Source organism: Arvicola amphibius, chromosome 8 (genome assembly GCF_903992535.2).
Source record: "Arvicola amphibius chromosome 8, mArvAmp1.2, whole genome shotgun sequence".
Lineage (NCBI taxonomy): Eukaryota > Metazoa > Chordata > Mammalia > Rodentia > Cricetidae > Arvicola > Arvicola amphibius.
The window spans coordinates 78597788-78625564 of NC_052054.1; the positions used below are offsets into that span (position 1 = coordinate 78597788).

Sequence of the window (27777 nt, forward strand, 5' to 3'; positions counted from 1 at the left end):
AGCTATTGTGCCACCTTGAAAATGTAGATTCTGGTCTTTTAATGGTCACTGCAGCTGTACTGGTACAAACCGAGCAACACATGAACCTTCCGAAAGACTAGGGCTGATTTTCAAATGATGTTTTATTTGGATCTGGACGAGACAGGGACATTCTAGCAAACCAGAAAGCCCTGGGTAGGTGGCAGGCTGCATTCCCACCAGGAGAGGCTTAAGGGTGTGTGGGGAAAGGTATGGACTAGAGGCTCAGGCCGCTTCTCACTTCTTGGCTACATTGTCCTCTTTGGAACCTGCTTTGGAGGGAGCCCTGGAACTTTCCTCCGAGCCACTCTGAGAATGGAAGCTGAAGCCCGCGTTAGAGGTGGCATACGTGTAATAGGATTCTGAGGCCAAGATGTTGTTAATCTTCCAGCGTAACGAGGCCCAGGCCTCCACTATGTGGGGCCAGATGAGGCAGAAGATGATGTAGAAGACCACCAGGCCCACAAGCAGACTGCTGGACACCTGTGAGCACAGTACGGCAGTCATGGGTGTGCAGTGTAGGATGAACCCTCCCACCTAGTAGGGAAGCCTTTGACTGCCACTCACAATGACGATGAAGAGGGAACGCTTGCCGCTGAGCGGTAGCCCATGAATGTGCAGTACAAAGATGAGCTGGTAGTCACAGTATGTGCTGGTGTCTACTCCTCTGATGAGGGAATGGAATCCAGAATTGGGTTAAGTTCTGTGGCATCATCCCATGGAACAGTCTCAGATACCCTCTGCGTGCGCGTGCGCGTGCGCGTGCGCGCACACACACACACACACACACACACACACACACACACACCCGGACTACACGCTTGGCTTACCTATTGCTCACCAACAACTTGAGGAAGAATTCAGGCGCAAAGATGCTTCGGGGAATGATGTCATGGCACGGGGAGTTCTCTAAACACAGCCACCTAGGAGTCCAAGTATAGGCTGCTGCAACACTTCACTTCGGCAAGCACCAACTGAGTACAATCTCCACCTTCTCCAGGCTGTTTGTCCCTTTTAAGGGTGGTGCTTGGACTGAGCTAGGCCTGCACGCTACTGCAGAGCCACGCCCACTGTCAGAGTGCCTTCCAGGCACGGGTTCTCTCACTGAGTTGCTGCCTCAACCCCTTCACTGGTAAATGAAGCCAGAGCTCCCCCACTGAGCCACACCCCATCTCTAGTCTCCACCTTCTCCTGCCTATTCCACTCAAACAGGGATGCTGTCTGAGCACCTGCCAAGGGAACTGGCTGGTCCCTAACTGTCCGCTGCCTCATTGCCTCCACCTGCCAGTTCAGCCACCTGCTGGGCTGAGTGCCTACTGGGAGCCGCCTTCATTCCTCCATCCCACAAGCAGGGTCTGAACACAAGCTAGGCACAAACTCAGGTCTCGTCTCTTATTCCCTCTTGGTTATTGTTCAATAAACCTGAACTAAGGACGAACTTGGGTGCAGTTGGCTAATTTGTTCATTTGCCGCCTTGTGGTATCATGGCTTTCTTTTCGTTGACTCAAAGATGGTTATCAAGCCCTTACATGGTATCGAACTCCGCTAGAGTAGATTCATTCAGTAACAGCTCCATTTAACTGGCAATGGATGCTGACCATACATTGGTTTGTCCCATCTTCACTTTAAAAAAAAAAAGTTACATTGGGGCTGGAGAAATGGCTCAGAGGTTAAGAGCACTGCCTGTTCTTCCAGAGGTCCTGAGTTCAATTCTCAGCAACCACATGGTGGCTCACAACCATCTGTAATGAGATCTGGTACCCTCTTCTGGCCTGTAGGCATACATGGAGGCTGAACCCTGTGTACATAATAAATAAATCAAAAGAAAAAGGATAACAACCAAAAATTATATTTAAAAAGTTATATTGTGTCTATTCAAGAGCTGTGTAAACAGGGAGAGAGGCCCTTCGAGAGAGTAACAGCTTAGAATGGTCAGGACGGAAATGTAAGGCGATGTGCAGACGGAGGGTCAAAGAAGGGCGGGCAGAGGAGTCGACTGCCCTTCTGGAAAGACAGGGCGTGGATAACCTTGCTGAGAAAGGAGAGTGTGAGGCAAGGCCTGAGGACAGAATATGGGACCCAGGCTTCCGGCAGGGCCTCACTACACACATACAAAGGCTTGCCCTCCTTGGGAAGCATAAGCAGTGTGACTCCGGGAAAGCTCCTCAGAGACCACACTGGAGCACAGGGGAGCCGGGGGGGGGGAGGGGGGCTTGTGCAAAGAGCATGGCCGGAATTCCAGATAGCAGAGTCCAACAACCATCATTCTGAGACAAGGCAGAGCTACATAGTGAGACTCTGTGTAACGCCAAACCAAACCAACAAGGTACTGGGGAAGTGGCTCAGTTGGTAGAATGCTTGCCTGGCATTCACCAAGCTTAGCACCCCATAAAGTGGTCTGGGGGTGCACACCTGTAATCCCACAATTCAGGAGACAGAAATGGGAGAATGAGAACAAGGTCATCCTCAGCTAGATGGTAAATTCAAGGCCAGTCTGGGCTACATGAGAGGAGAGCACCAAAACCAAACCAAACCAACAAAAAAAAAAAAAAACCTGGAGGGCAGAACTCTTGGGACTTACTCAATTCCCGGGCTCTGGTAGTTCATTATGTAGAACTTCTTGTCCGGAGTGGTTGTTTCAACCTTTGTTGTCCAGATGCGACTATTGGTCCTGTGCAGGCCCCGATAATGTCAGGGTGGGTTGAGCACAACACAATTGTTGGCACCTAAGGGCGGGGCCCCGGTGGGCGGGGCTGGAGCCTTGGCCTATCTGTAGGTCTAATCTGGGACACTGGGTGGGTGGGTAAGCTTTGCAGCAAGAGCAGCAAGAGTCCCCTGTTTTACTGGAAGTGGGAGGGGAGACCCGCAGATGGGACCCAACTGTGAACAGGGGCCCCAGAGGGATTACTTGTCCAGCGGACTGTTGTAACGGTAGATTTCGTCTTCCGTGTAATCTCTGATGGTGTCCATTGTGGGACCACCACCCACCACCAGCAGCAAGTAACTGCAAAATGAAGAGGCAAACACGGACCACCTAGGCTCCTGAACCCTGCATCTCTCCCTTCCCATTTGTCAAGTACCTGCAGCCTCCAGCCAGCCTTTCCTCACCTGCCTAGGAAGCTGCCCGAAGCTCCCGTCACCATGTCTTGGATTAAGAAGAAGGGCTGAAACACTGTGGGTTGCAGAGGAGAAGAGGGGAAGAAATTAGCTTTGTCCAGAGGGGAGCAGGAAGCAAGTGGAGGGGGGACTTGGGGTTGGAGCAGAAGGTGATGGGCTGTGGCGAAGGGAATGCAGGAGGGAAGTGGCCAGGACAGGAGGGCAGTGGACATGGGAGAAGGGATGGGACACACAGTCACGATAGAGAAAGCACGGCATCTCGGGGTTCGACACCACACAGTCGAAATAGTGTTTGTTTAAGTCCCGGGAGTACATGATCGTGTAGGTGATGTCGAAGGCCAGGCGCTTGCCCGGGGGACAGCCGATTAACACAGGCACCATCAAATGACCCTGGGAAGGAAAAAAGACCTCCTGCTGGGGGGTGGCAACTCCAGCCCTGTGGCAACTCCACCCAACCTTCCACTCCCAATACCAGGCCCAGTACCCAAGTTTTAGTACTTGCATGGTTGCCCCAAGGTATGTGGTCTGGAAGCATTTTCCAGAGGATCCCAACACCTGTAGGTAGGAGTGGCTGATGCCATGGATCCTAAGGGCCAGGGTCCCATCCCCACACCCTCCCCCAGGCTTGGACCATACTTTGACCATCAAGGAAGTCTTCTTGAGGTTATATCCACTGAGGCCCTGATCATAGCAGACCTTTCTGTCCTTGACTGTAATCTGAGGAAAGGAAAGGAGAGGCTGAAGTAAAGGGGTATCCAAAAATGCCCTCGGATCCAGAGACATTGGAAGACCTGATAACTGGGGCTCAGAGGGGGCTAATAAGATCTATGGCTTTCCACTGACTGTGCAGAGGACCAGAGGGACAGCACCCGTGCTCCTCTCTGGCCTCCTCACCTTGTAGAGCACTGCTTTGCGATTAATAAGGACCTCCTGATTCACAGATGCATGAAGGCAGTCGGGATCAGCCACTGCCACAGCCACTGCCAAATTCTTCGCCATCAGGTAGCTAGAGCCTGTCAGGGGAAGTGGGAGGGGCTTGAAGCCTGGAACCCACCCCCAGAGGCTCCAGGCCCCACCCCTCGGTTGCCAAGTAGGCAACCCGCCCACAGACCAGTGCCGCCGTTGAGCTGTGAGGTGTCCCCGTGCGACGACAGGAAGACGGTGAAGCTAAACGAGTTGCCCTTGTCCAGGAAGACAGTCTTGGGCAGCCCGTGGTCTTTGGAGATGTTGTAGAGCTTTTGGTAGCTGCTCATGTCGATATACATGCCTTCCGTTGCCAGCCAGTTGCTGGACAGGTAGAAGTAGTAATCCTGGAAGCACCAGGTGGTCAGCCAGTGGACGCTGGATGGGACGCCAGCATCTCAGTGCTGTCCTTCCACCAATTCCCAACCCGTCCACCTACCTTGAACTGTGTTTTGTGTTCCCACCAGCGCCAAGTGGGATCATGCACAGGGTCCGCGTAGGGCTGTGGGATGGTCAGACACCATGAGGTGACTGGGAGGAGGCAGACAGCTAGCTCTAGGATTGGGTTCTGCTCATAGCCAGAGTAGGAGCTGAACCCCAGCCCACCCCAATACCCGGCTTCCTCTGTCTTGCGAGCTTGTCTCGGGGCCAGAAACCTTGCTTGTGTTTCCAAAGAAGCAGCCAGGATTACAGACCAACCCAGCCCTCACACACAGCTTTTTCTGTGGGTGCCGTGATTCGTACTCAGGGTTTGTGCATCATCTCCCCGGTCTCTTGTTTTGTTCTATGTCTGATTGGTTTCGGGTTTTTTGTTGTTGTTTCTTTTATTAATTTTATTTTATTGATACAGGGTCTCACTACATAGCCTTGGCTGTCCTCCAGCTCACTATGTAGACCAGGCTGCCGCAAACTCAAGAGTTCTGTCTGCCTCTGCTTCTAGGGTGCTCTGATAAGGTATAAAGGCTGGACCCTCACATCAGCCCTCCCCCCCACATTCACACACACAAACAACTTTTTTTGTTGTTTTTTGTTTTTTTTTCAAGACAGGGTTTCTCTGTAGCTTTGGAGCCTGTCCTGGAACTAGCTCTTATAGACCAGGCTGGTCTCAAACTCACAGAAATCCGCCTGCCTCTGCCTCTGCCTCCAGAGCACTGGGATTAAAGGCGTGTGCGACCACCGCCGTGCACTTTTTTTTTTAATGGCAGGGTCTCATGTAGTCAAGGCTGGTCTTGAACTTCTAATCTCTGAGCTTTCTGCCTCCACCTCCAAAGTGCTGAGACTATAGGCATGGGCCAGCATGTGTAACCTAAACCTGGCTTCTTGACTTTTAATCCAAGGGCCTCACCCTTAAGAACCACTCTGAAGTCCAGCTCAAACCTTTTGCCTCTGCCCCTTCACCCTCTGTATGTTTGGACTTCAGGCTCTAATCTGGCTGCACTACCCTGTCAAGCTCACCCCTCCAGGTACCCACCTTGTCATACTTGGAGTGAAGCCACAGCAGGTAATAGACAAGTCCTTGATATACAGCAAGTGTCTTATTATTGTGGAAGCCCTGGGACTCGGAGACCAGAGGTGGTGGAGCACGGTAGATCTCCTGACGTGCAAGATGCTGTGTTTTGGGCAGGTCACGTAGACGCATCACCTTGAAAGGGCAGATGTTGGAGAAGGCGACCATCCTACGGTCCCTGGGCAGCAGTGGGCAGTGGGCATACAAGGGGAGATAGATGCTGATACCTCTGGAATATCGGGAGCGTCCCCAGATCTTTTTTTCCCCACTTCTGAGTTGCTGGTTCCCTAAATTTATCCTGGCTTATAGCAAACTCTGTTCAGACCCTCATGTTCAGCACTCTCTGAGCACACTCTGTTGGCTGTCTCTCAGATGAGAGCCGCCTCCTCCACCTTCAGTTCCCCGAGGATCTCTACTGAATGTCTTCTCCACTCAGCCCAGTTAGGTCCCTTGCCTTGCTTCCACCCCAACCAACCGCCATGTGCTTGTCTGGTTCCACCCTCTGCAGGTCTTTAGAAGCCCCCTCCCCCAGTCTCACTAGTAGCCCAGAGTAGCCTTGAACTGCAAATTCTTTTGTAACCTTGCTCTTACTGAGATTGCATCGGCCATTGCTGGAGTCTGTCGGTTGCTGAAGGAATAGACGCCGGTCCTCTTTAGGGCTTAGGGCTGTCTCCTCTAAGCTCCCTTTCCCACTTCCTCCTCATAATTCCCCTGCACCCTCTCACCATGGCCCCCTCCTCCCTGATGACCAGCTGCACCACATTCTTCCTTTGAGCTTTGCTCCATGCAGGGCACCCATGCATCTGCATCCCAGGTGATCCTTAGGGTGTCTCTTGCTCCTGCCCCTTGCCTGGGAGCTGTCAGACCTCTTTAAGGACCCCTTCTTCTCACCCATCCTTCAGCAGTATCTGGGGGTTGTTCTGGTCAAACAGCAGCACCTGCGCCACGGGCAAGACCCTCTTGACCAATCGTTTATTCCCGGGGGCTTGAAGAAATACCAGCTGGGGCAGAAGCAGGCAGGTAAGCTGGTGGGAACCTCCTTGTGGTCCCCACCTGCGCCCCATCTCCACCCTACCCTCCACCACCATCAGCTACCTGGTAGAGCTCCCCATCTTCATAGAAGACGGAGACCAGGAACTCTTGGTCTGCATAGAGGGAAGACTGCTGCATCTTCTGCAGGTTAAAGAAGATGCTCCAGCCTCTGGATGGGACCAGGCGGTAGACATCATAGCCACCTTCCAGGAAGTACCAGATCTGTGGACCAGCAGTCATTATAGATGGGCTATGGAAAAAAAAAAACCTCTCACCCTCCCTACTCTCCCACTGTGCTGTGTGTCTTTGGAAAAAAATCTCCTATCCTCTCTGAGTTCCAGGGCCCAGTTACAGATAGAGCTTCTACTGACATTATCTTGGGATCCCTTAAGGGTGTTCACCCTGACAGGGCAGGAGGGTTTGGCGGTGAACAAGGAGGGCTTGGGGAGAACGACAGGGTAGCTCACCTCATCTGTTTCTGTAACAAAAGCCATGTCTCCTTGGTAAGAGTTGACCATGTATTTGATGGTGGAGTTCCTGGGGAAGTCCGCCAGAAAAATGAAGTGTAACCTGTTGTAGCTGGAAAGACAGAGAGAGGGAGCTCAGAGAATGGGGACAGGCCGGTGTTCTTGGATGCCTGCATCTCCCATAGCCTAGCACAGGACTCGCTGTCTGTCTGCAGGCACTGTAGACAATAGTGAAGGGACCCCTAATGCCAGTGTCAGCTTCCACCATGCATTGGAGTGTCATTGTGCCCTTGGATCCCCATCTTCTTTTCTCTGATCTTTTGGGATCCCAGGACCCAGCTCTCTGGCCTAGGACTTCAATAAAAGCACCATCTTGCCTACAAATGAAGTCCCAATGTCATACAATCTGAGCCCTGGATCCAGACATGCCTGAAGCTGACTCTCGATCTTTTTAAATGTAAGTCAATAGATTCTTTGTGCTTAAATAATTTTTTAAAGATTTATTCATTATGTATAGAATGTTCTTCCTGCAGGCCACAAGAGGGCACCAGATTTCATTACAGATGGTTGTGAGCCACCATGTGGTTGCTGGGACTTGAACTGAGAACCTCTGGATGAGCAGTCAGTGCTCTTAACCTCTGAGCCATCTCTCCAGCCCTCTTCCCCCCCCCCCTTTTTTTTAGTTTTTTCATGACAGGGTTTCTCCGTGTAGCCCTGGCTGTACTTGCTCTATAGACCAGGCTGGCCTTGAACTCAGAGATCCTCCCATCTCTGCCTTCCAAATCCTGGGATTAAAGGCATACACAACCACTGCTCGCTTTTCCTGCTCTTACAGGTAGGGTCCAAGTACCCTCTGACTCCAGCTCCAGGGTTTCTAATGCCCTCTTCTGGCATCCATGGATACCTACACTCCTATGTGTAGGTCACCACACAGACACACACACATACACATAATGAAAATAAAATAAAACTTTACTGGGCATTATGGCACATGTCTTTAATCTCAAGCACTGGACAGAAGCAGAGGCAGATGGATCTCTGTGAGTTCAAGGCCATCCTGGTCTACAAAGTGAGTTCCAGGACAGCAAGGGCTACATAGTGATATCTGTCTCAAAAACAAACAAATAAAAATTATTTATATAAGTAAATGTGTGGGTGGGGTCCCTGGGGAGATGGCTTATGCCTACCTTTGCAGGATGAAGTTACCCCAGATGTACAGCATATTGTTGAATGTGTTGAAGAACACGCCCCTTGGATTCATCAAACTGCTGGAGTAGGTCTCTGTCCCATCTAGCACCAGGAACTCCAAATCCTGAGCTGAGCACAGCAAAGAAAGAAAGGGCGCGGTGTGGAGGGGGAGCATACACAGTCGCCTGGGCTCTTCCTGGCCACTGCCCACCCCAGAACCCACGCTCACCCTCTAGTCCTACCTTCTGGGATGAACTTTGGTAGTGTGTAGAGAATGGTCATGGTCTGGTTCTCTACAAGGAGGAAAGCAACACTCTGAGAGCCGAAGACCTCTCCATATCTAATGGAGGCACAGTTGCCAGCTCTGCAATCCTCACACACAACTGCGTAGGCAACTGGGCAAGGGGGCACTTTAACCCCAGCACTCAGGAGGGAGAGACATGTGCGTCTTTGTGAGTTCAAGGACAGCCTGGTCTAGATGAGGAGCTCCAGGCCAGTTAGGGCAACATAATGAGACCTTGTTTCAAAAAGTAAATGAATAAATACAGATTTTCACCCATCTTAAAGATTCTACTGACTTTCCATTTAGGGTTGATTTATTATATTTAGTGTGTGTGTGTGTATGTGTGTGTGTGTGTGCGCACGCGCGCACGCCCATGTGTGTACAAATGCACATCCCACAACAACAGATAACAACTTCCAGGAGTCAGTTCTCTCCTTCCACTGTGTGGGTCCTGAGAACTGAGCTTAGGTTGTTGGGCTTGGAGGCGAGTGACTGTTCCCACCAAGTCATCTTGCTGACCCTGAGCTATAGAGATGAATACTTGGCATTGGTATGGATCGTAATCTATTGATACAAATTTAAGGCCAATTTTGTTATATTTCTGCTCTTGATTAAGGTATTGTGTTTGTACAGCACATTTAAAAACGTCATGTATAATTAAGAAATACAGGTCAGTAGACAGTCTTCTATAACAGTCAAGCTTGTAGTCTTGTTTTTTTAGGTTTTTCTAGTTGTACAGAGATATATTTCAGATGGATAGATATGCTTCAGATCTTTCGAAGACTAACAGAACATAGCATTTAAAATGTTTAAGAACTTAGGGCTTTTCATGACAATGAGACACAACTACTTTTGGCAGCACCAAGCTACTTCAAGAGGATGGTGGACATTGAAGAGGCTCCTTATGGAGTTTGTTAGCCATTTTGGCAAGAAACTGCTCTTGACTGGACTGCTTGATGTTATGCTGTATGAAATGGATATGCAGGATCCACAGAAAAATGACTGCTGAACCTGCCTAAATGTGACACAGTCCTTTACGGTACTCGTTTCATGAAAGAGTCTGCTAGACATTCTGCGGGATACAGAAAAAAGTGACTGACAAACTGCCAATATAGGTGGAAATGTCTGAAATTTCCTGATTCATGGAAAGATCTGCCAGATGCTATGGGCCTGTAGGCTAAAGACTGGGTGCCCCAGGATACAAAAGAACTTTGGGTGACTGTCTAGGCAGCAAGATGTCCCTGTCAATTTTGGAGTTTTGGAAGTTGCTTACAATGCACTTTCTGCTTACTTAGGTAATATTTTGTCCTTGTGGAGTCTTTGATGGAGTTGAGAATAGATAGTTATTATTATAGTTTTCCTTAGTTATGATAAAAGATAAAGTATATATAAATATTTTAACTGTAATTCTTGCTTGATACCTGTTTTGTTATATGTAATTTAACTTTGTTAATGTTAAAATCTTCCTTTTTATTTAGACAGAAAAGAAGAGATGATGTGGGATTCCCCTCTGTGTCCTTTGAATATCATTGGTTAACAAAGAAGCTGATTTGGGCCTATTGCAGCGCAGAACAGAGCAAGGCAGGAATTCCAGGCAGATAGAGGATGAAAAGAGGCAAAGTAAGAGAGAAGCCATGTAGTTGCCACAGGAGACAGACGCTGAATGGAACCTTACCGAGTTGCAACACACAGACTAACAGAAATGGGTTAATTTAAGATATAAGAACTAGTCAATAAGAAGTGTAAGCTAATAGGCCAAGCAGTGCTGTAATAATACAGTTTCTGTGTGGTTATTTGGGTCTGGGTGGCCAGGACTGAACTAGCAGTTTCCATCAACATCCCAGAATATTATCAATATCATTGTGTGCGTGTGTGTGTGTGTGTGTGTGTGTGTGTGTGTGTGTTCCAGATCCAGCTTCTGTTCCCCTCTTTATTCTTCCTCCTTGTCTCCGAGATACGCAGGCTTCCCCAGCCCACTCTAAGAGCTAAGAGCAGAGTGTTTGGTATGGACATACTACCCACAGTCTAGGCTCTTACATGTGCCCTCCTGACCTCCAGGCAACCTGATTACCTGTGTTAAAGTTGAGTAGGTAAAAGACGTTAGCAGAAGCTGAGAAGCCCTCCACTAACAACAGCAAGGCCTTCTCATCAGCAATGTATGTAGCCCAATTGATGGAGCACTTTGAACCTGTTGGGAGAGAGCAGAAACGAAAGCAATCCAGGCCATGATCTCTTCCCCAGAACTCTTCTCACCCTCCTCAGAGGCCTCCCACCCTCCAACCCTGATCCCCCCAAAAAGTGAGTACCTGGTAACCTATCACACATTGACCAGCCATCCGGCACCATCTGGAAGGACACGATGCCATCTGTGGATCAAATCAGGTCCCATATTCAGGCCCTTTTTAGTCCACCAGCATCTGTAGGGCATCCCACCAACCAGCACCTTATCAGCATCCCCACACATTGAAACTCTTAGTTCAGGGAGTCTAAGGACTAGGTCTGCCTTCCAGCTTTCTCATCTCTGCACTGATATAGGGTCTCAGAAATGTTCTTAGATTTAGCAATGTGGCCAATGGAAGCCAATCCTAGTGCAGCCCGTGGCTGGGAGTTAGGGTTACTGAAGCAAGGTGTGGTGGTGCACACTGGGGATCCCAGCTCTCACTCACTGCTAGACTCCATGCAAGGCATGGTTTGCATGCCTGTCTGTCTGGGTACTACCTGGGTGCCTGGTGCTAGAGGAGGCCAAAAGAGAACTTCAGAATGTTCTGGTGGAAGCTGCACCTCAATCCCCCTCCCCCATCTCTCTCTCCCCAAACCCTATCTTATCTCTGAAAGCCCTTCAAATTTGGCTCCTCCCACTGAGATGTTCAAGACCACTCCCACAGAGTATTTAAACTGCTCCCCAGAAAACAAACATGCGGTTTTTTGGTATCTCTTCCCCATCTCCTCTCTGGGGGGCCAGAAAATTATCTGGGAGTGTTTTACCCATTAAACCCGGGCTTTTCCTAATTCAGTTTGATTCAGCCTGATTCGGCTTGCTGTGTTGGTGGTGAGGCTTATTGTGGTGCAAACTCTCCATCTGGAGGTTCCACCGAGGAGCTGATTTTCCCTACCAGGCCCTGGGCCTCATGGTGGCCAAACACCCTTCTACCACACACCTGCTCTTCACCAGACTAAGAACCCTTTCAGCTGGGTAAGTTGTTCTTCCAAGTCATTGCCTTAGAAGCCTGGGGCCTCCTCTCATTTTTGGGGTGTCCTGACAAAGACGGGGCTGTGCCAGGCCCCCAATCCATTACCGGAGCAAAGACCTGCCTTTGTTTCACGGGACCGTTCTTGAGAAGACATTCTGTTCAAGTAAATATCCCACACACCCTTTTTTTGACCCAAAGCCTATCGCAGTGGACGCATTGCATTAGGCTTCGGGTCCCAGTATAGACTTGAGAAATGGGCACCTGCAATTCAAAGCCAGATCCCCAAACATCTGTGGGGTGTCTTCTACAAAATCTACTCAATTGGGGCTGACATCATACTTCCTGAACGCCTGATTTCTCTGTCTAAGACCACTAAGTCCTGACCACGACATGCTCTTGATAACCAATCAAGACAGCCACCAGAAGGAAACTTAGAATTTTCTATCCTCTACAATCTTGAAAATTTTTGTCGGAGTAAAGTTAAGCGCCTTCCACAGGTTTGGGGTTCTGCATTCTCACCCTCCCTACAGCAGCCAGTGTCCATGGCTAGGGTCGGGGCACCTCCAGATTTGCCTACCTGGGAACTGGGACCCTGAAATTCTGCTCTAACCATGCCAGAGACATGGGCCCCTCCCTCATTCCCCTCAACCCTGCTTACCCATCCCCCTCCTACTTGCCACAGGTTCCTTCAGGTGACCAACATTTCCCACATCCTCCCTCTATCCTCCCTCATCCCTTCTTCCCCTCTGGGAAAAGGTCCAAAGACCAAATTCCTCCTCCTTTTTACCCACCCTTCCTGTTCTCCCCTCCCTCCTCCTACCCCTTATCCCCCACCAATGCCACAAGCTACATCCAGATCCCCTTCTATACTCTGGCCTAACTCCCCCTCTGCTCCAGTCCTCCCAGATGTCTTCTCATGCCCAGTCTCGCCAGACTGCCCTCCTCTGCCCTCTCTGAGAGGTAGCTGGAGCCCATGGAATTGTTCAAGTCCACGTTCCAGTCTCTCTTCAGGACTTCTCACAAATAGAAAAGTGGCCGGGTTCCTTGGACTGCTAATCCTTTTGTTTATATCAAGGAGTTTTGCAATCTGTCCCGGGCCTATCTGACCTGGCATGACCTCTCTGCCATCCATGGCCTAAACTCTCACTCCCAAGGAGTGAGAGGTCCTGTTCAGGCAACAGCTCGACAGCGTGCAAACCAGACCCACCTAGGGGACAGTGTGGTCCCTTTGGGTGACATGGCAGTGCCAGTTACAAAGCCCTACTGGGACTACCAACTGGGTCAAAGTGGCCATCGGAGGACAGACCTCACAGTTTGTTGCCTCCTGCATGGAAATGGTCTCAGTTGTTGATTTTGATGAACTCTGAGAGATTACACAGCTAGCTGACACACACCTGACTATTTTTCTAAATCACGGACGAGAGTCCATGGTTTAATGTACAGAACCACGGCTCTGGCTACCCATTTCATTTCTCAGTCAGCACCAGATACCAGAAAGAAATTAAAAAAGGCTGAGGAGGGTCTCCAAACTCCCACACAGGTATTGGTGAAAATGGTTTTCAGAATTTGTCATGACTGAGACGAGGCACCTGAGTCCTCCTGTTAGACAAGGCCGCAACAGAAGGCTATGCCCAAGCCCGAGCCTTAGCAGCTGCCCTGAGGGGCCCCCACAAGTCAACTCAACCAGAAGCCTGCTTCAAATGCAGCCAGGAGGCTCACTAGCCACGCTATTGCCCTGCCCCCCAGTCGAGGCTATGCAGTCTGCCTTCTGTGGACAGCCTGGACACTGGCCATCAGAATGTCTCCATGTGGGCTAGTTGTCTATGCCACACCACAGAGGCCAGCCTCACCAGTACTGGCATCTGAGACTCTTCCAACCTTTGAACTACACAGCCTGGTGGAAAACTGGCGTGACTGAGACTTGATGACCCCCATTGACTTCTCTGAGCCTGGGGTAATGCTGCAGGCAGCAGGTGAGTCTTTTGATTGTCTACTGGACACGGCAGCTTCTTACTCTGTTTTAACATCTCACTGGGATCCTAAAGTTCCCTTGTCGACTTCTGTCATGGGGGTAGATGGGACCCGCTCCTTCCCACTTAAGACCCTGTCCCTTCCTGCATTCTTGCAGGGCAATTCTTCTCACACTCTTTCCTGGTTATACCTGCTTGCCCTGCACCCCTACTTGGTGGTCATATTCTCAGCCACTTTAGGGCCACACTCACCTTGGCCCCCACACCCTCTCCTGAGCCCCCACTTTCTTCTCCCCTTAATAGCTTCACAAGTTCCTACCCCAGACTGTCCTTCCCGAATCCAGTGGATCCCCAAGGATGGGATACCACAGCTCCAGTGTGCTGCTCACCACCAGTTCTAATTCACCTCAAGGACCCTTCTTCCTTCCCTTCCAGACCCCAGTTTCCTATTTCTGAAGTGCCTTCTTTACTGTCCCCTTACAGCTTGACTCATACTTCCTCTTTGCCTTCACCTGAGAGGACCCTGACACCCGGTGGTCCTCTAGACAGATTACATGAGCTGTTCACCGTCAGGGTTTTTGAGACAACCCCCATTTCTTTGGCCAATCTCTGGTTTAGATCTCTCCATCTTTGACCCCAGAACTAGCACACACCCTATGTAGACCAGAATGGCCTTGAATCCTGCATGCCATGCACACATGAGGAGGTCAGAAGGACCACTTGTGGGATGAGTTGGCTCTTTTCTTCCATCATGTGGGCCCCACCCAGGGATTGAATTCAAGTCCTCAGGCTGAGCAAGTGATTTCCCTGCTGAGCCATCTCATGGCCCTTTATGTGTTTTGCTCTATTTACTATGTGACTGGTCTCTCCAGCTAGCTTTTGTGCTTTATTTTGAGATAAGGGTCTCACTGTAGCCTTGCCTGGCCTTGAACTTCTGATGCTCCCACCTCCACTTCCCGTGTGCTGGGACTGCAAGCGAGCATTGCTCCATCCAGCTCTGCTGCCCTGATTTTTGAGTTGGGTTCCTGTCCCTTAAAGCCAAAGACTTCATAGAAAGAACCTAACACTGTTCAAGTCCGATCTCCACACACGCAGGTCCATGTCCACACACATGGAACAACCCTGAGCCTGCCACCTCTCCTGAGGACACATGGCAAGGAACAGGAACCCTCGGTGAAAGAGTGTAGAGACTGTCTTCTGAGTTTCCAAAACACACAGGCTTTTACCTGTGATGGTCCCGAAGTGAATGTAACCTTCATGCTTGCCAGTGGTGAGGGCCAGGATGTACTCAGAGCCATTGCCACTGACGAATACAGGGCACAGTTTCTTGATGCACTCGTTGGCCAGGACACGAACCCAGCTGCCTAGGGGGGCAAGCATGGGCAAGCAAAACCAGGTGGTCAGGCTGGTCCTTGGACCCCCAGTCCCCTTCCTTCCAATCTTGCAAACCTATTACTGTCCTCTTAGCCTGGAGCAACATGTCAGTGTGGTATTGGGGTCTCTAGAGCAGCACATGTCATTGTTGTGACCCCTTCCCTCATCCTTACCTCTGAGTCCTAGTCCTGCTATGACCAGCTTTGGTTTTACGAGACAGGGTCTTACATTGTAACCTTAGCTGGGTCAAACCTCCTATGTAGTCTAGGAGGATCTCAAACTCTCCAGCTACCTGCTGCAGCTACCCAGACGATGAGATGTCAGGTGCATACCAGCACATGTGCTGTCCATGAGGTCTAGCTGGGCTCACCCCTCCCTTGTGCCTCCCTGGTTCTGAACTGAGTGTTCAAACAAGAGACCCTCCCAGCTTGTAGCCACTCATAAAAAGGTTCCCTGGGACTACTAAGGGACAGAGAAATGACAGTAGCTGGGTATAGGTAAGAATCACCATGGGTCATCAAGGAGACCAAGGGTTACAATGAGTCCCTGGGTAGACACACTGATGCCTAAAGCCATAATGCTCATGGACAAACCCCATTTGAGAGAAAGAGAGAGAGAGAGAGAGAGAGAGAGAGAGAGAGAGAGAGAGAGAGAGAGAGAAAGAGAGAGAGAGGAAATTAAAGCCGTTCTCACTAAGTTTCCCAGGCTTTCTGGAATCTAATTGCCCAGAACTAGAGATTCTCAAGTGCTAGAATCACAGAGGACTGCAACACTGCCCCCCATGTGTGTGCTCCCCCATCTCCAGGGTCTCACAGACCCAGATTCACCTTCAATATAGCCGAGAATGAATCTGATCCCCTGCCTCTGTCTCGCAAGTGTTGGGATGACAGGTGCATGCCATAATGATACCTGGACATTCTCCTTTCTATTCAACGTTCTTCTTGGTTTTGTTTCTCTAACCCCCACATCTTCCCCAGCCCTCCCATCCCCAGCCCAGTTTTCTCACTGCTGCTGTGGCTATTATCGAAGAGCGTAGTGTATCTGCCTGTGAAATAGTAGACGAGTTGGTTCTGTCGAATGAAGAGCGTGCTCTCGGTGGCAATAGCATCATGAATGGTGGCTGAGAACTGGAGCATGGGGCAGTAGTAGGAGCCAACCCAGCAACTGTCAATGCTCAGCTGCAGAGGGGCAGAGAACAGGTGAGCCACGTGGTTGAGGACTCAGCCTCCAAGCCCTGTCTCGGGGAAAGTGTTCTTTTGTTGTTGTTGTTTGTCTTTTGAAACATGTTGTGGGAAAATTGTGCACTGTGTGAAGATGTGTTGTTGTTATTGGTGTAATAAAAAGCTAAACAGCCAAGAGCTAGGCAGGAGAGTATAGGCAGGAATTCTGGGTAAGAGAACTCAGGGAAGAAGAAAGCAGAATTTTCCAGCCAGATACAGAGAGGAAGCAGGAAGTGAGGTATGAGGGGGAGGTAACAAGCCAGATGGCAGAATATAGATATAAAAATTATTGGATAATTTGAGTTATAAGAGCTAGTTAGGAATAAGCCTAAGCTAAAGCCAGCATCCATAATTATTAAGTCTCCGTGTCATTATTTGGGAGCTGGCTGGTGGTACAAAGACTTATTATATACGGCACTCAATGTGGGGCCACATATATCCACATAAATTCTAAAAAATCTAGAAAAAGGGTCTTAACATGGAGTCAGACATGGCTTCCTGGCCTGGTTGACAAAGGTCTTTCAAGTAGGCTCAGTACCCATGACTTACATGCAGCTCTTTTAAGAGGCCCTGCTACGGCTGGCAGTGGTGTCACATGCCTTTAATTCCAGCACTGGGGAGGCAGAGACAGGTCAATCTCTGTGAGTTCAAAGCCAGCCTGGTCCACAGAGTGAGTTCCAGGAAGGCTCCAAAGTTACAGAGAAACCCTGTCTCAAAAAAAGCACAAATAAATAAACAAGAAAAGAGAGAGAGAGAGAGAGAGAGAGAGAGAGAGAGAGAGAGAGAGAGAGAGAGAGAAAGAAATTACGAAAGAAAGCGAGCCTGCTATGCAGCAGAGCATGAATGGTTCCCTACCCGTGGGAGCCCAGATAGAATAGAAATGCCTGTGTCAACACAGACACAAAAGTTTCCCAGAGCTGGGTTAGCATGGCTGAGACTCTAGACAGACAAAGAGGGTGCAGCCAGCCAACAACACCATGTGCTAAGCTAGTCATGCTGCTGAGGCCCTAACAGCTTATATATAGCACATGAGTTTGGACCTTAAATGGTGCTTTGTGAATTTTAATTCTTTAAATGCTAATAAACAGAAAATGCCAACTGCTGAGAGACATTAGATTGTGAAAGGAACTGCTAAATTAAACCAACTTACATACTCTAGGGATGTCTTGACTTCAAAATAAAAATCAGGATATGTGTTTTGTTGGGGGAGAGGATGTGCTTTTGTTTCCACAGAAATGAAAAGCTATAGATTTCTTTTTTTTGTTTGTTTTTTTTTTTTGTTTTGTTTTGTTTTTCGAGACAGGGTTTCTCTGCAGCTTTAGAGCCTGTCCTGGAGCTAGCTCTTGTAGACCAGGCTGGTCTCGAACTCACAGAGATCCGCCTGCCTCTGCCTCCCAAGTGCTGGGATTAAAGGCGTGCGCCACCATCGCCCGGCTATAGATTTCTTTAAAATTAATAAAGATCGGATTTGACGGTGGGGGGGACTTCCAGAGGTTTTGGCTACAGACATAAGGGGAAAAGCCATAAAAGACTACAGAGCAGGTGATGTGTATACTGATCCATCTATATGGGAACAGCTCTGACTGGATGGGACATGACAAATCTTCTTGGCTACAGAACCCTCATGACGTCCTATGGCATGTATGGAGATTTATATTACAGTTTGCTTATACAGTCCAAACAGACTTATCAAGTTGATGGACGCCTTTTACCTGCTCAAACATGAAACAAACAAATCATCTTTACATAGTCTCCTCAACAATCTGCATCCAGAACAACTTCAAAGCAGCTAGCTGAGATGGTCCAGCCTTACAGACTACACAGCCAGGACTTCAGAGAAGCCCTGCACTTTCCCAACACACAGAGACTAGCTAACTAACTAACTAATAAAAAAGCTAGCTCTCCCAGGACTTGACCATTATCCCAATTTTCTCAAGGTCCCCTAAAAATGTCATCATCCCCAGACAACAGGATGCAGTCTAGAGGGCATGGTGCCCATATTCCCAAGAGGTGGGGTAGGTAGTTTTTGGTCATTTGGTGAGTTATGAAGTGTTGGTTGCAAGTTGTTATTGGGCATAATCAGAGAGGAAACTAAGCAAAGGAGATTAGATTCAGGGATCTCATTATGAAAAGAAAAAAGGGGTAGGAGATTATAGGGAAAAAGGGTAGATTATTGAATCTACTATTTTTTAATAGATTTTGTTGAGCTATACATTTTTCTCTGCTCCCCTCCCTTTTGAATCTACTTTTGAACTAATAAAATCCTACTAATCTCAAATATTTTAATTGGTTTTGATTTTTGTATATTGATAGAAATGTAAGACTTTTTGTTAGAACATACTATATATATGTTTCTGCTCTTTTTTTTTCTTTTTTGGCCTTTTCATGACAGGGATTCTCTGTAGCTTTGGAGCCTTTGGAGCCTATCCTGGAACTCATTCTGTAGAACAAGCTGGTCTTGAACTCACGGAGATCCACCTGTCTTTGCCAACCAAGTACTGGGATTAAAGGCATGTGCCACCACTGCCCAGCATGTTTTAATCTTCTTTCTACAATAACATATTGTACCTATGTAGCTCATTTAAAAATAATGTAAAGTTCGACTTCTTGAAAATTATTATCATAAACTATAAGATAATTAAGAAATGTAAGTTATTAGTTAACTATCATTAACAATCAAATTTGTGACCATGTTAGGTATGTTTTCAAGGTCAAACAGAAATATATTTTAGATAGATAGATGGTCTTCAAACACTTCAGAGGCCTACAGAATATGGCATTTAAGATGTTTTAATAACATAGGCTTGTCATGACAAGAGACACATCTGCTCCTATCAGCACCAATTTACTACAAAAAATAATGATGGGCATCGAAGAGCCTCCATATGGAGTTTGCTTTCTTCAACCACCTGTGACTTTAGCTCCAGGAGATCCAATTCCAGTGCTATCTCCTGGCCTCCTTTGTTACTCACTCACACATATACAGGACATTTTTAAAATGAACTTGTTTCCTTGCATTAAATTTTTTTTCATAGCCTGTTGCTGAAGATTGGGCATATCTTTGGGGTCCCATTCTGTAGCCCCACACCCCATCCAAGGTCTGCCTGGCATCACTCACCTCAATGAGAGAGTAGTCCTGGAAATTAGTGTCTGAAAGCAAAATGACCTTTTCATTTTCAATTCCTCCAAGGATGAGCACAGGTGAATGGTTTACAGTGTACCACAGGGGTCTCGATTTTGAACGACTGAAGAGAGCACTCTTCACCATAGAGCTCTGTCAGAGGACCAGAAATGCCGTTTAGCCTTCCCTTACCTGATCACACACACACACCAAAGCCTCTGTAGTTTGCTCCCACCTCCCTAACTCACTCCCGCCACTCTAGCCCAGTCTGATCAGGGGCCTCTTCCTTTTCAGCTCACCCCAGGTGCTTTGCACCAGATGCCTCTTTATTCCTTTTCCTTCTTTCATTCTCCTTTTTTATTTAACTTTATTTTATGTGCATTGATGTGAAGGTATCAGATCCCTTGGAACTGGAGTAACAGACAATTGTGAGCTGCCATGTGGGTGCTGGGAATTGAAACCAGGTCCTCTGCAAGAACAGTCAGTGCTCTGACCCATCTTTCCAGTCCCTCATTCCCCCTTTTTTGAGGTGAGGTGCACTGAACCCTACCAAATGCTGAGCAACATCCTCATGATTTGGAAGCATTTGCTGGCTGAATGCATAGTGAACTCAGAACTTGGGCAGAGGGCTGGGGATTTGGCTCAGTTGTAGAGTTGCTGGTCTTCAAGAACCTGAGTTCAAGCCCCAACATCATAAACATGTGTGCGTGTGCACACACACACACAATGGAATATGGTGCAGAAATTATGAAGACCGGTTTCAAGTTTCTTTCTCTAGTAAGAGGTAGTAAATGATTCTCTCCCTTGGAGCCTCAGTGTTTCTCTCTCTCTCTCCTCTCTCTCTCTCTCTCTCTCTCTCTCTCTCTCTCTCTCTCTCTCCCTCTCCTCTCTTTTTTAAGACAGCATTTCCCTGTGTAGCCCTGGCTGTCCTGGAATTTGCTCTGTACCAGGCTGGCCTCAAACTCAGAGATCCTCCTACCTCTGCCTCCTGAATGCTGGGATTAAATGTGTGCACCACCACCTGGCTAGTGTTCTCATCTTTGAAATGAGTATACATGTGTGTGAGATGGCTCAGTGGGTAAAAGACAAGGTTAATGATGGAAGGAGAGAAGCAGCTCCTGAGAGTTGTCTTCTGCCTTCTACATACATGCCGCATGTGTGCCACACACACACACACACACACACACACACAAAATAGATAAGTGTGATAGAAAAACTGAGTATTTAAGGTCAGGCTTGGTGCTCCATATCTATGATTCTAGCACTTAGGAGGCTGAGGCAGAAATTTCACAGAGCTTGCCTGGTCTGCTTCAGACCACTGTGGGCTATATTGAGACCCTGTTCAAAAAACAAAACTACGGAGCACTACAGAGGGCTAGTGAGATGGCCTGGCAGGCTACAACTCCTGCTGTCAAGTCTAATGTCTTAAGTTCAATCCCAGGCAATTCCACATGGTGGGAGGAGAGAACCGACTTCTGAAAGCTGTCCACGTGCATTCCATAGTATAGGTATAAGTGCACACAGAATGATAATGTAATAAAAGATCCAATGAGGCAATGGGGAATGTGCCCTCCTCCTATGACTGTGTTTCACTGGAGAGCATGAGGTTCTGTTCAGTCCCCAGCACCTGGGGAGGGTGTGTGGGTGTGTGCGTGTGTCCACACACACATGTGTGCAAGCACCCCTGCCTTCCAGAGTCACTTTGAAAAAGAAACTGGTACATTTAGGAAGTTATCACCTGGAGCCTGGAGCTCAAGTAAGTGTTCTGCAAATAGGGTCTGTGTTGGTTTGGGGGACACTCAGGCCATGTGTGTGTGACGCATACTTTCTCCCAGTCAGCTGCCCTCACCTCATATCCCATGGTGAAGATGGTTTTGCCACTTGCATCTCTCTTCAAGAAGCCATTGATATTGATATAGAACCTGCGAGTAGGCTCCAGTGAGGAAGGCCCTCTCAGGGGAACTTCACCCCTCGCAGCCACCTTCCCCTACTCCTCCCTTTTGCCTCCCTTACTTTCCTTGGGATTCTGGGGGCTGGGATTCCTGACTGTGCCCTGGGCTTGAATACCTTTCGCGAGGAATGAAGACCCCCAAGCCATTGCTGCTGATGTCCACGCTCATAACTACGCTGCCGTTTTTGATGGGCATGGGTGCATACCAGTTCAAGGTGCACATGACCTCCGCTGAGCAGAATCCTGCTGGTCAGATGGAGTACTGAGGGGCTAGAGGCTGCCAGATGCCCCTAAAGGCCTCAGAGATCCTCCAGACTTCCCATCTCCGCCCATCACCACCAGCAGGGGCAGTTTGGCCCACCTGAGGTACGTAATGGGGCAGCTTCCATCTGAATCTGCAGATTTTCAACCTCCCAGCGATAGAAATTGACTGGGTGCTTGTAGCTGATCAGGATCATGGGTCTCATCCCCATCAGGTGGCTCTTTCGGACCAGCTCCTCATCATTCTGAGGGTTACAAGGCATGCCTTAGTCTCGGGATCCATCTGTCCCGAGCCCCGTGTGAGCTGAGTGGGGACAGCAGGCACTCCACTATGGGAGGGTAAGAGAACATGGCTGTGCAGCCTGCTGTGACGTCACAAACTTGTTCCCAGCACTCGGAGCTGGAGACAGCAGGCTCTCCAGTTCAAGGCTATGGGGACACTTAGGGAATTTGAAGTCAGCCTAGACTATAAAGTGAGACTGTCTCAAAAAAAAAAAAAAAAAAAAAAAAAAAAAAAAAAAAAAAGCCCAAGCACCTTGAGCCCAGGTGTAGCTCCATTCCTCGCTCACCCCAGGAGACTGAAGCAGAGACAACAGCAAGCTTGGTCTATAAGCGAGTCCTAGGTAAGTAAGGACTGTGTATCTATCTTTGTAGTGTGTTTGTTTGTTGAGACAATGTTTCTTTATGTGGCTTTGCAGCCTGTCCTGGAACTAGCTCTCTAGACAAGGCTGGCCTCGAACTCACAGAGATCCACCTGCCTCTACTCCTGAATGCTGGGATTAAAGGCAGGCGCCACCACCGCCCAGCTTCTGTAGGTTTATATTCTCTCTCCCTCTCCATTTCTCTCTCTCCAACACCCTCTTCTGGAATCTTCAAGCACCAGGATGATGTGATCTACAGATGCACATGCAGACCAAATACCCAGACACATAAAATAAAATTTTTAATAAACTGAAACTTTTGAGCAGAGGGTGATGACTCACATCTGTAATCCCAACACTCCAATAATAGAAACAGGAGAATCAAGGCAAGCTCAAGGCCAGCCTGGTCTAAGAGTGAGTTCCAGGCTAGCCAGGGCTCCAAAGCAAGACTTTGTCTAAAAAACATAAAAACAACTGAATGGGCCAGGCAATGGTGGCATACACCTTTAATCCCAGCACTCAGGAGGAAGAGGCAGGCAGATCTCTGAGTTCAAGTCCAGTCTGGTCAACGGAGCAAGTGCCAGGACAGGCTCCAAAGCTACACAGAGAAACCCTGTCTTGACTAAACGACAGCCTACAGAATGGGAAAAGATCTTTACTGACCCCACAGCAGACAGAGGTCTGATCTCCAAAATATACAAAGAACTCAAGAAGTTGCTTATCAAAAAAACACATAATCCAATTAAAAAATGGAGTACAGACCTAAACAGAGAACTGTCAACAGAAGAATCTCAAATGGCTGAAAGAAACTTATGGAAATGTTCAACATCCTTAGTCATCAGAGAAATGCAAATCGAAACAACTCTGAGATTCCATCTTACACCTATAAGAATGGCCAAGATCAGAAACACTGATGACAGCTTATGCTGGAGAGGTTGTGGGGAAAAGGGAACACTTCTGCATTGCTGGTGGGAATGCTAGCTGGTACAACCCCTTTGGATGTCAGTGTGGCAATTTCTCAGAAAATTAGGAAACAACCTTCCTCAAGACCCAGTAATACCACTTTTGGGCATCTATCCAAAGGATGCTCAATCATAGCCAGAACCTGGAAACAACCTAAATGCCCCTCAACCAAAGAATGGATAAGGAAAATGTGTTACATTTACACAATGAAGTACTACACAGCAGAAAAAAATAGTGACATCTTGAATTTTGCAGGAAAATGGTTACCTCACTCATTATTTTGAGTGAGGTGACCCAGACACAGAAAGACAATTATCACATGCACTCACTCATAGGTGGTTTTTAAACATAAAGGAAAGAAAACCAGCCTACATACCACATTCCCAGAGAACTTGGACAACAATGAGGACACTAAGAGAGACTGACATAGATCTAATCTACATGGGAAGTAGAAAAAGACAAGATCTCCTGAGTAAATTGGGAGCATGGGAACCATAGGAGAGTGTTGAAGGGCAGGGGAGAAGAAGAAAGGAGAGCAGAAAAAAATGTAGTATTCAATAAAAATCAATAAAAAAGTATATAAAAAAGAAACCCTGTCTTGAAAAACCAAAACCAAAGCAACACAACAACAACAACACGCACAAAACAAAACAACTGAAGAGTGGTACATGTGTTTAGGAGTTCAAGACACCCAGGGCTACACAGAGAAACAAACCTGCCTCCAGAAACTTAAAAAAAAAAAAAAAAAGTTGGGCATGGCGATATGCACATAGAATCCTCAGTACTTTGGGGAAGGCAAGACAACAATCCTGAGTTCGAGGGCAGCCTGGGATACATGAGACCCTTTTTCAGACAAACACAAAATAAGCAAATGGTACTTGTGTGAGTACCCAGGCCATGGCTCCTTATAGTATATTCAACCCACTTTTCTTTCTTTTTTTTTTTTTTTTTTTTTTTTTGGTTTTTTGAGACAAGGTTTCTCTGTGGCTTTGGAGCCTGTCCTGGAACTAGCTCTTGTAGACCAGGCTGCCCACTTTTCTTTCTAAAAACAAATAATAATAATAAATACTTATGTGGTATTTTATGGAGAGTGAATTATATCTCGATAAACTTAACACCTTTTGTTAGTATCTTGAGAAAGGGACTCCCCACATGGCCCAGGCTAGCCTCTCTGGAGCTGTAGCCCAGGCTAGCCTCTCTGGAGCTGTCATGAGAGACAGGCACCACCACTCCTTTTCACTTTTTTCTTTTTTTAGACTTTTTATTTTACTTAATGAACACAAATGTTTTGTCTGCATGTATGTATGTATCCCACGTGTATGCCTGTTGAATCCTTTTGAACTGAGGTATGTATGGTCACGAGCCACCAAATGGGTGCTAGGAATCAAACTCTGGTCCTCTGCAAGAGCAACGAGTGCTCTTAACCAATCAGTCATGTCTCCCGCCCTGTGATATCTTTGAATGATGGGGCTGGAGATATAGCTCAGGTATTAGGCCACCTCCCTACTCTACACGAGGCCCCAGGCTCTATTCTCAACATCTAATGAAACCAAGTGTTGCAGTACACACTTGAAATTCCCATGGAAATGGTGGAGGCAAGGTTCTCAAAAGTGGGAGGTTACCCTCTGCTGCACGTCAAGTCAGTCAGTCTGGGCTTCACAGGACCTTGTCTTAAAAACACTAACAGGGGTTGGAGAGATGGTTCAGTGGTTAAGAGCACTCACTGGTTGCTCTTTCAGAGGTCCTGAGTGCAATTCCCAGCAGCCACATGGTGCCTCACAACCATCTGTAATGGGACCTGGTGCCCTCTTCTGGCATAAAGGTGTACACACAGATAGAGCACTCATACATAAAATAAATCTTTCAAAAAAGAAAACACTAACAAAATGGAGTTCCAGCACTTGGGTAGCAGAGGCAGATAGATCTCTATGTCTTCAAGATCAACCTGGTCTACACAAGACCTTGCTCCAAAGAAAGAAAGAATCACAGAACAGAATGTTTTCAAACCATATATTTGATAAGCAACCATCACCCCTAATATATAAGCAATTTTTACAAGTCAACAATAAAAAGGCCAAACACCCTTCATTTTAAAACAAGGCAAGGCTGGACAGTGGTGATGTGCACCTTCAATCCCAACACTAGGGAGGCAGAGGTAGACAGATCTCTGAGTCTGAGGCCAGCCTGGTCTACAGAGTGAGTTCCAGGACAGCCAAGGCTATGTAGAAAGACCTGTCTCAAACAAACAAAAACAAAACAAAACCCAAAATTGGTCACAGTTAGGTTGGCATTGTGGCTCACACCTATGATCCTAGCACTTGGGAGCAGAGACATAAGGGTTGCTGTGAGTTTGAGGCCAGCCTAGTCATGTAACATGCTCCTGTACTATAAAAGACAGAAGGTGGGACTGGAGCGATGACTCAGTGGTGAGGAGTGTATACTGCTCTTCCAGGCGACCAAAGTATGATTCAAGACAGTGGCCTGGCCTACACTCCAATTCCAAGGATTCATTGCCCTCTACTGTCATCATAGGTAACTGCATGTACATGCATATACCCACCATATACATATAATTAAAAATAAAATGAATATTTTAAATACTTTGCAATGGCTAACTTTGTCCCAATTTTTTTAATGTTTATTTATTTATTATGTATACAATATTCTGTCTGTGTGTATGTCTGCAGGCCAGAAGAGGGCACCAGACCTCATTACAGATGGTTGTGAGCCACCATGTGGTTGCTGGGAATTGAACTCGGGACCTTTGGAAAAGTAGGAAATGCTCTTAACCACTGAGCCATCTCTCCAGCCCCCCAAAAATTACTTTTTAAAAAATTTTAAAAATTTACTTTTAGACACTGTTGTGTCTGTATGTATGCATGCATGCCAGAAGAGGTCTTCAGATCTCATTATAGATGGTTGTGAGTCACCATGTGGGTGTTGGGAATTGAGCTCAGGACCCCTGGAAGAGCAGTCAATGTTCTTAGCCACTGAACCATCTCTCCAGGACAAATGAGTATTTTTAAAAAGTGACTATTAATAGACACGAGGGTATTTGTGTCTGCTTAGTGAAAGACTGAATCTTTAAGACCTGCAAGGTTGGAAGAGACTAGTAGTAACTGTATAGAAAAGCACTTCTGAAAAGGACGGGGACTGGAAATGTACTGAAATCATCCCACTCACACGGTAAACTCTCACCTGTTCCGTACAGGAGAAGCTGACTTTCAGGTAGTAAGGAAAACTCATATATTTCTGTAAGGAAAGGTGGGCGAAATATCCAGTCAAGAGGTATACTGACTCAGGATCCCTCTGATATTTACTGGCCCAAGATCCCTGACATTCTTGACCCCAGTTCCCTCACCTCCCGCGGGTCGATTGGCAAGTCTACCAAATTTTGGAACACCTCGGTCACTGTATCAATGGGTTCTTGATCCAGAAATCGAGCCTTAGTCGGGACCGAACCTACTTTCTCGAAATTGTTCAGGACAACAAGCCAGTGGCACTGTTGGAAATGGCCTACCGCCCACGACTTCCACGACAGCAGTAGCAGCAGTACACATAGCTTTGGTTTTCTTGGCCATACAGGGCTGACAGGGGACATGGCTGGGCAGCACACCATGCAGCTAGAACCTGGAGAACGTGGGGGTCAATACCCACTTGCGAGTCGGCTCCCTTCAGTTGCTCTCTGGGAAACCGCTCGGTTTTTGCCTTTCTTCCCGCCCCTCTTCCTGGCTCCACCTTTGATCGGGCTTCGAGCCCCCGCCCCACTCCTGCCTCCGCCCCTGCCTTTACTCTGGGCCCCAGCCCTGCTCTTACTCCTGGCTAAGCCCTTACCCTTACTCTCGGCCTCGCCCCTCCTAATACTCCTGGTTCTTCCGGTCCTCTTATTCTCAGCCCCTCCCCTACTAACACTCCTCGCCTCGCCCCTGCCTTTGCTCTCGGCCCCGCCCCTGCTCTTGCTTCTGGCCCCGATCCTATCCCTGCGGCTCTTTTCAGCCCCTTTGACAACCGCTCTGTCTCTCCTTGCCCCACCTTTGTTCTTCTCTGTGCTGGCTCTTAGAACTCTGACCCTACTCTTCTCCAAGACTCTCTTTTTGTTTCTTGCCCTGCCGGAGCCCCTCTTTGCTCTAGCCTTACGCCCCAACGACTTGTTCCTGGACTTGGCTCCGCCTTCACAGGCTGCCCCGCCCTCACACTGCTCTTCGCCACGCCCCTTTCTCTTTGCTCTTGCACTGCTCAAGAACCGGCTTCTAGTCTTGGTCTTGTCCTTCTGTGAGTCCTTGATCACTCCTCCATCCAGGCTATGACCCCTGCCCTGGCTCAGGCGCTGAGTCTGGAGCGAGGTGGGCTCCTCGTTCCTCTTTCTCTCCTGACCACGTCCCTGATCCTGGAGGGAGGCGTGCTCTTCGGTCCTCTTTCTCTCTAGGCCACGCTCCTGAGCCTGGTGGGAGGTGGGCTCCTCGCTCCTCTTTCTCCCTAGGCCACGCCCCTGAGCCTGGTGGGAGGTGGG

General features: G+C 48.1%; 1 protein-coding gene across 5 annotated transcripts; it reads right to left on the bottom strand.

Annotated features, from left to right (window-relative positions):
• Positions 1-144: 144 nt before the first annotated feature.
• On the bottom strand, positions 145-27777 carry Catsperg (cation channel sperm associated auxiliary subunit gamma). Of its 5 annotated transcripts, none has more exons than XM_038339312.1 (29): positions 27300-27777; positions 26788-26897; positions 26466-26519; positions 21764-21908; positions 21519-21645; positions 21301-21373; positions 19449-19604; positions 16117-16288; positions 14963-15100; positions 10882-10941; positions 10647-10763; positions 8535-8585; positions 8292-8421; positions 7105-7216; positions 6701-6859; positions 6497-6606; positions 5570-5783; positions 4538-4600; positions 4247-4445; positions 4030-4148; positions 3772-3852; positions 3634-3690; positions 3369-3546; positions 3127-3190; positions 2927-3022; positions 2600-2689; positions 849-941; positions 586-685; positions 145-501 (listed from the first exon to the last, which is right to left on the bottom strand). In XM_038339312.1, exons 2-29 carry the CDS (start codon positions 26884-26886, stop codon positions 256-258), a joined length of 3303 nt encoding a protein of 1100 aa, XP_038195240.1. In that variant the 5' UTR covers positions 26887-26897; positions 27300-27777; the 3' UTR covers positions 145-255. The 5 variants fall into 5 exon arrangements, with proteins under 5 accessions (XP_038195240.1, XP_038195238.1, XP_038195239.1 ...); XM_038339310.1 differs by having other exon boundaries at positions 26629-26897; XM_038339311.1 differs by lacking the exon at positions 27300-27777 and adding an exon at positions 27102-27181 and having other exon boundaries at positions 3369-3525; positions 26629-26897.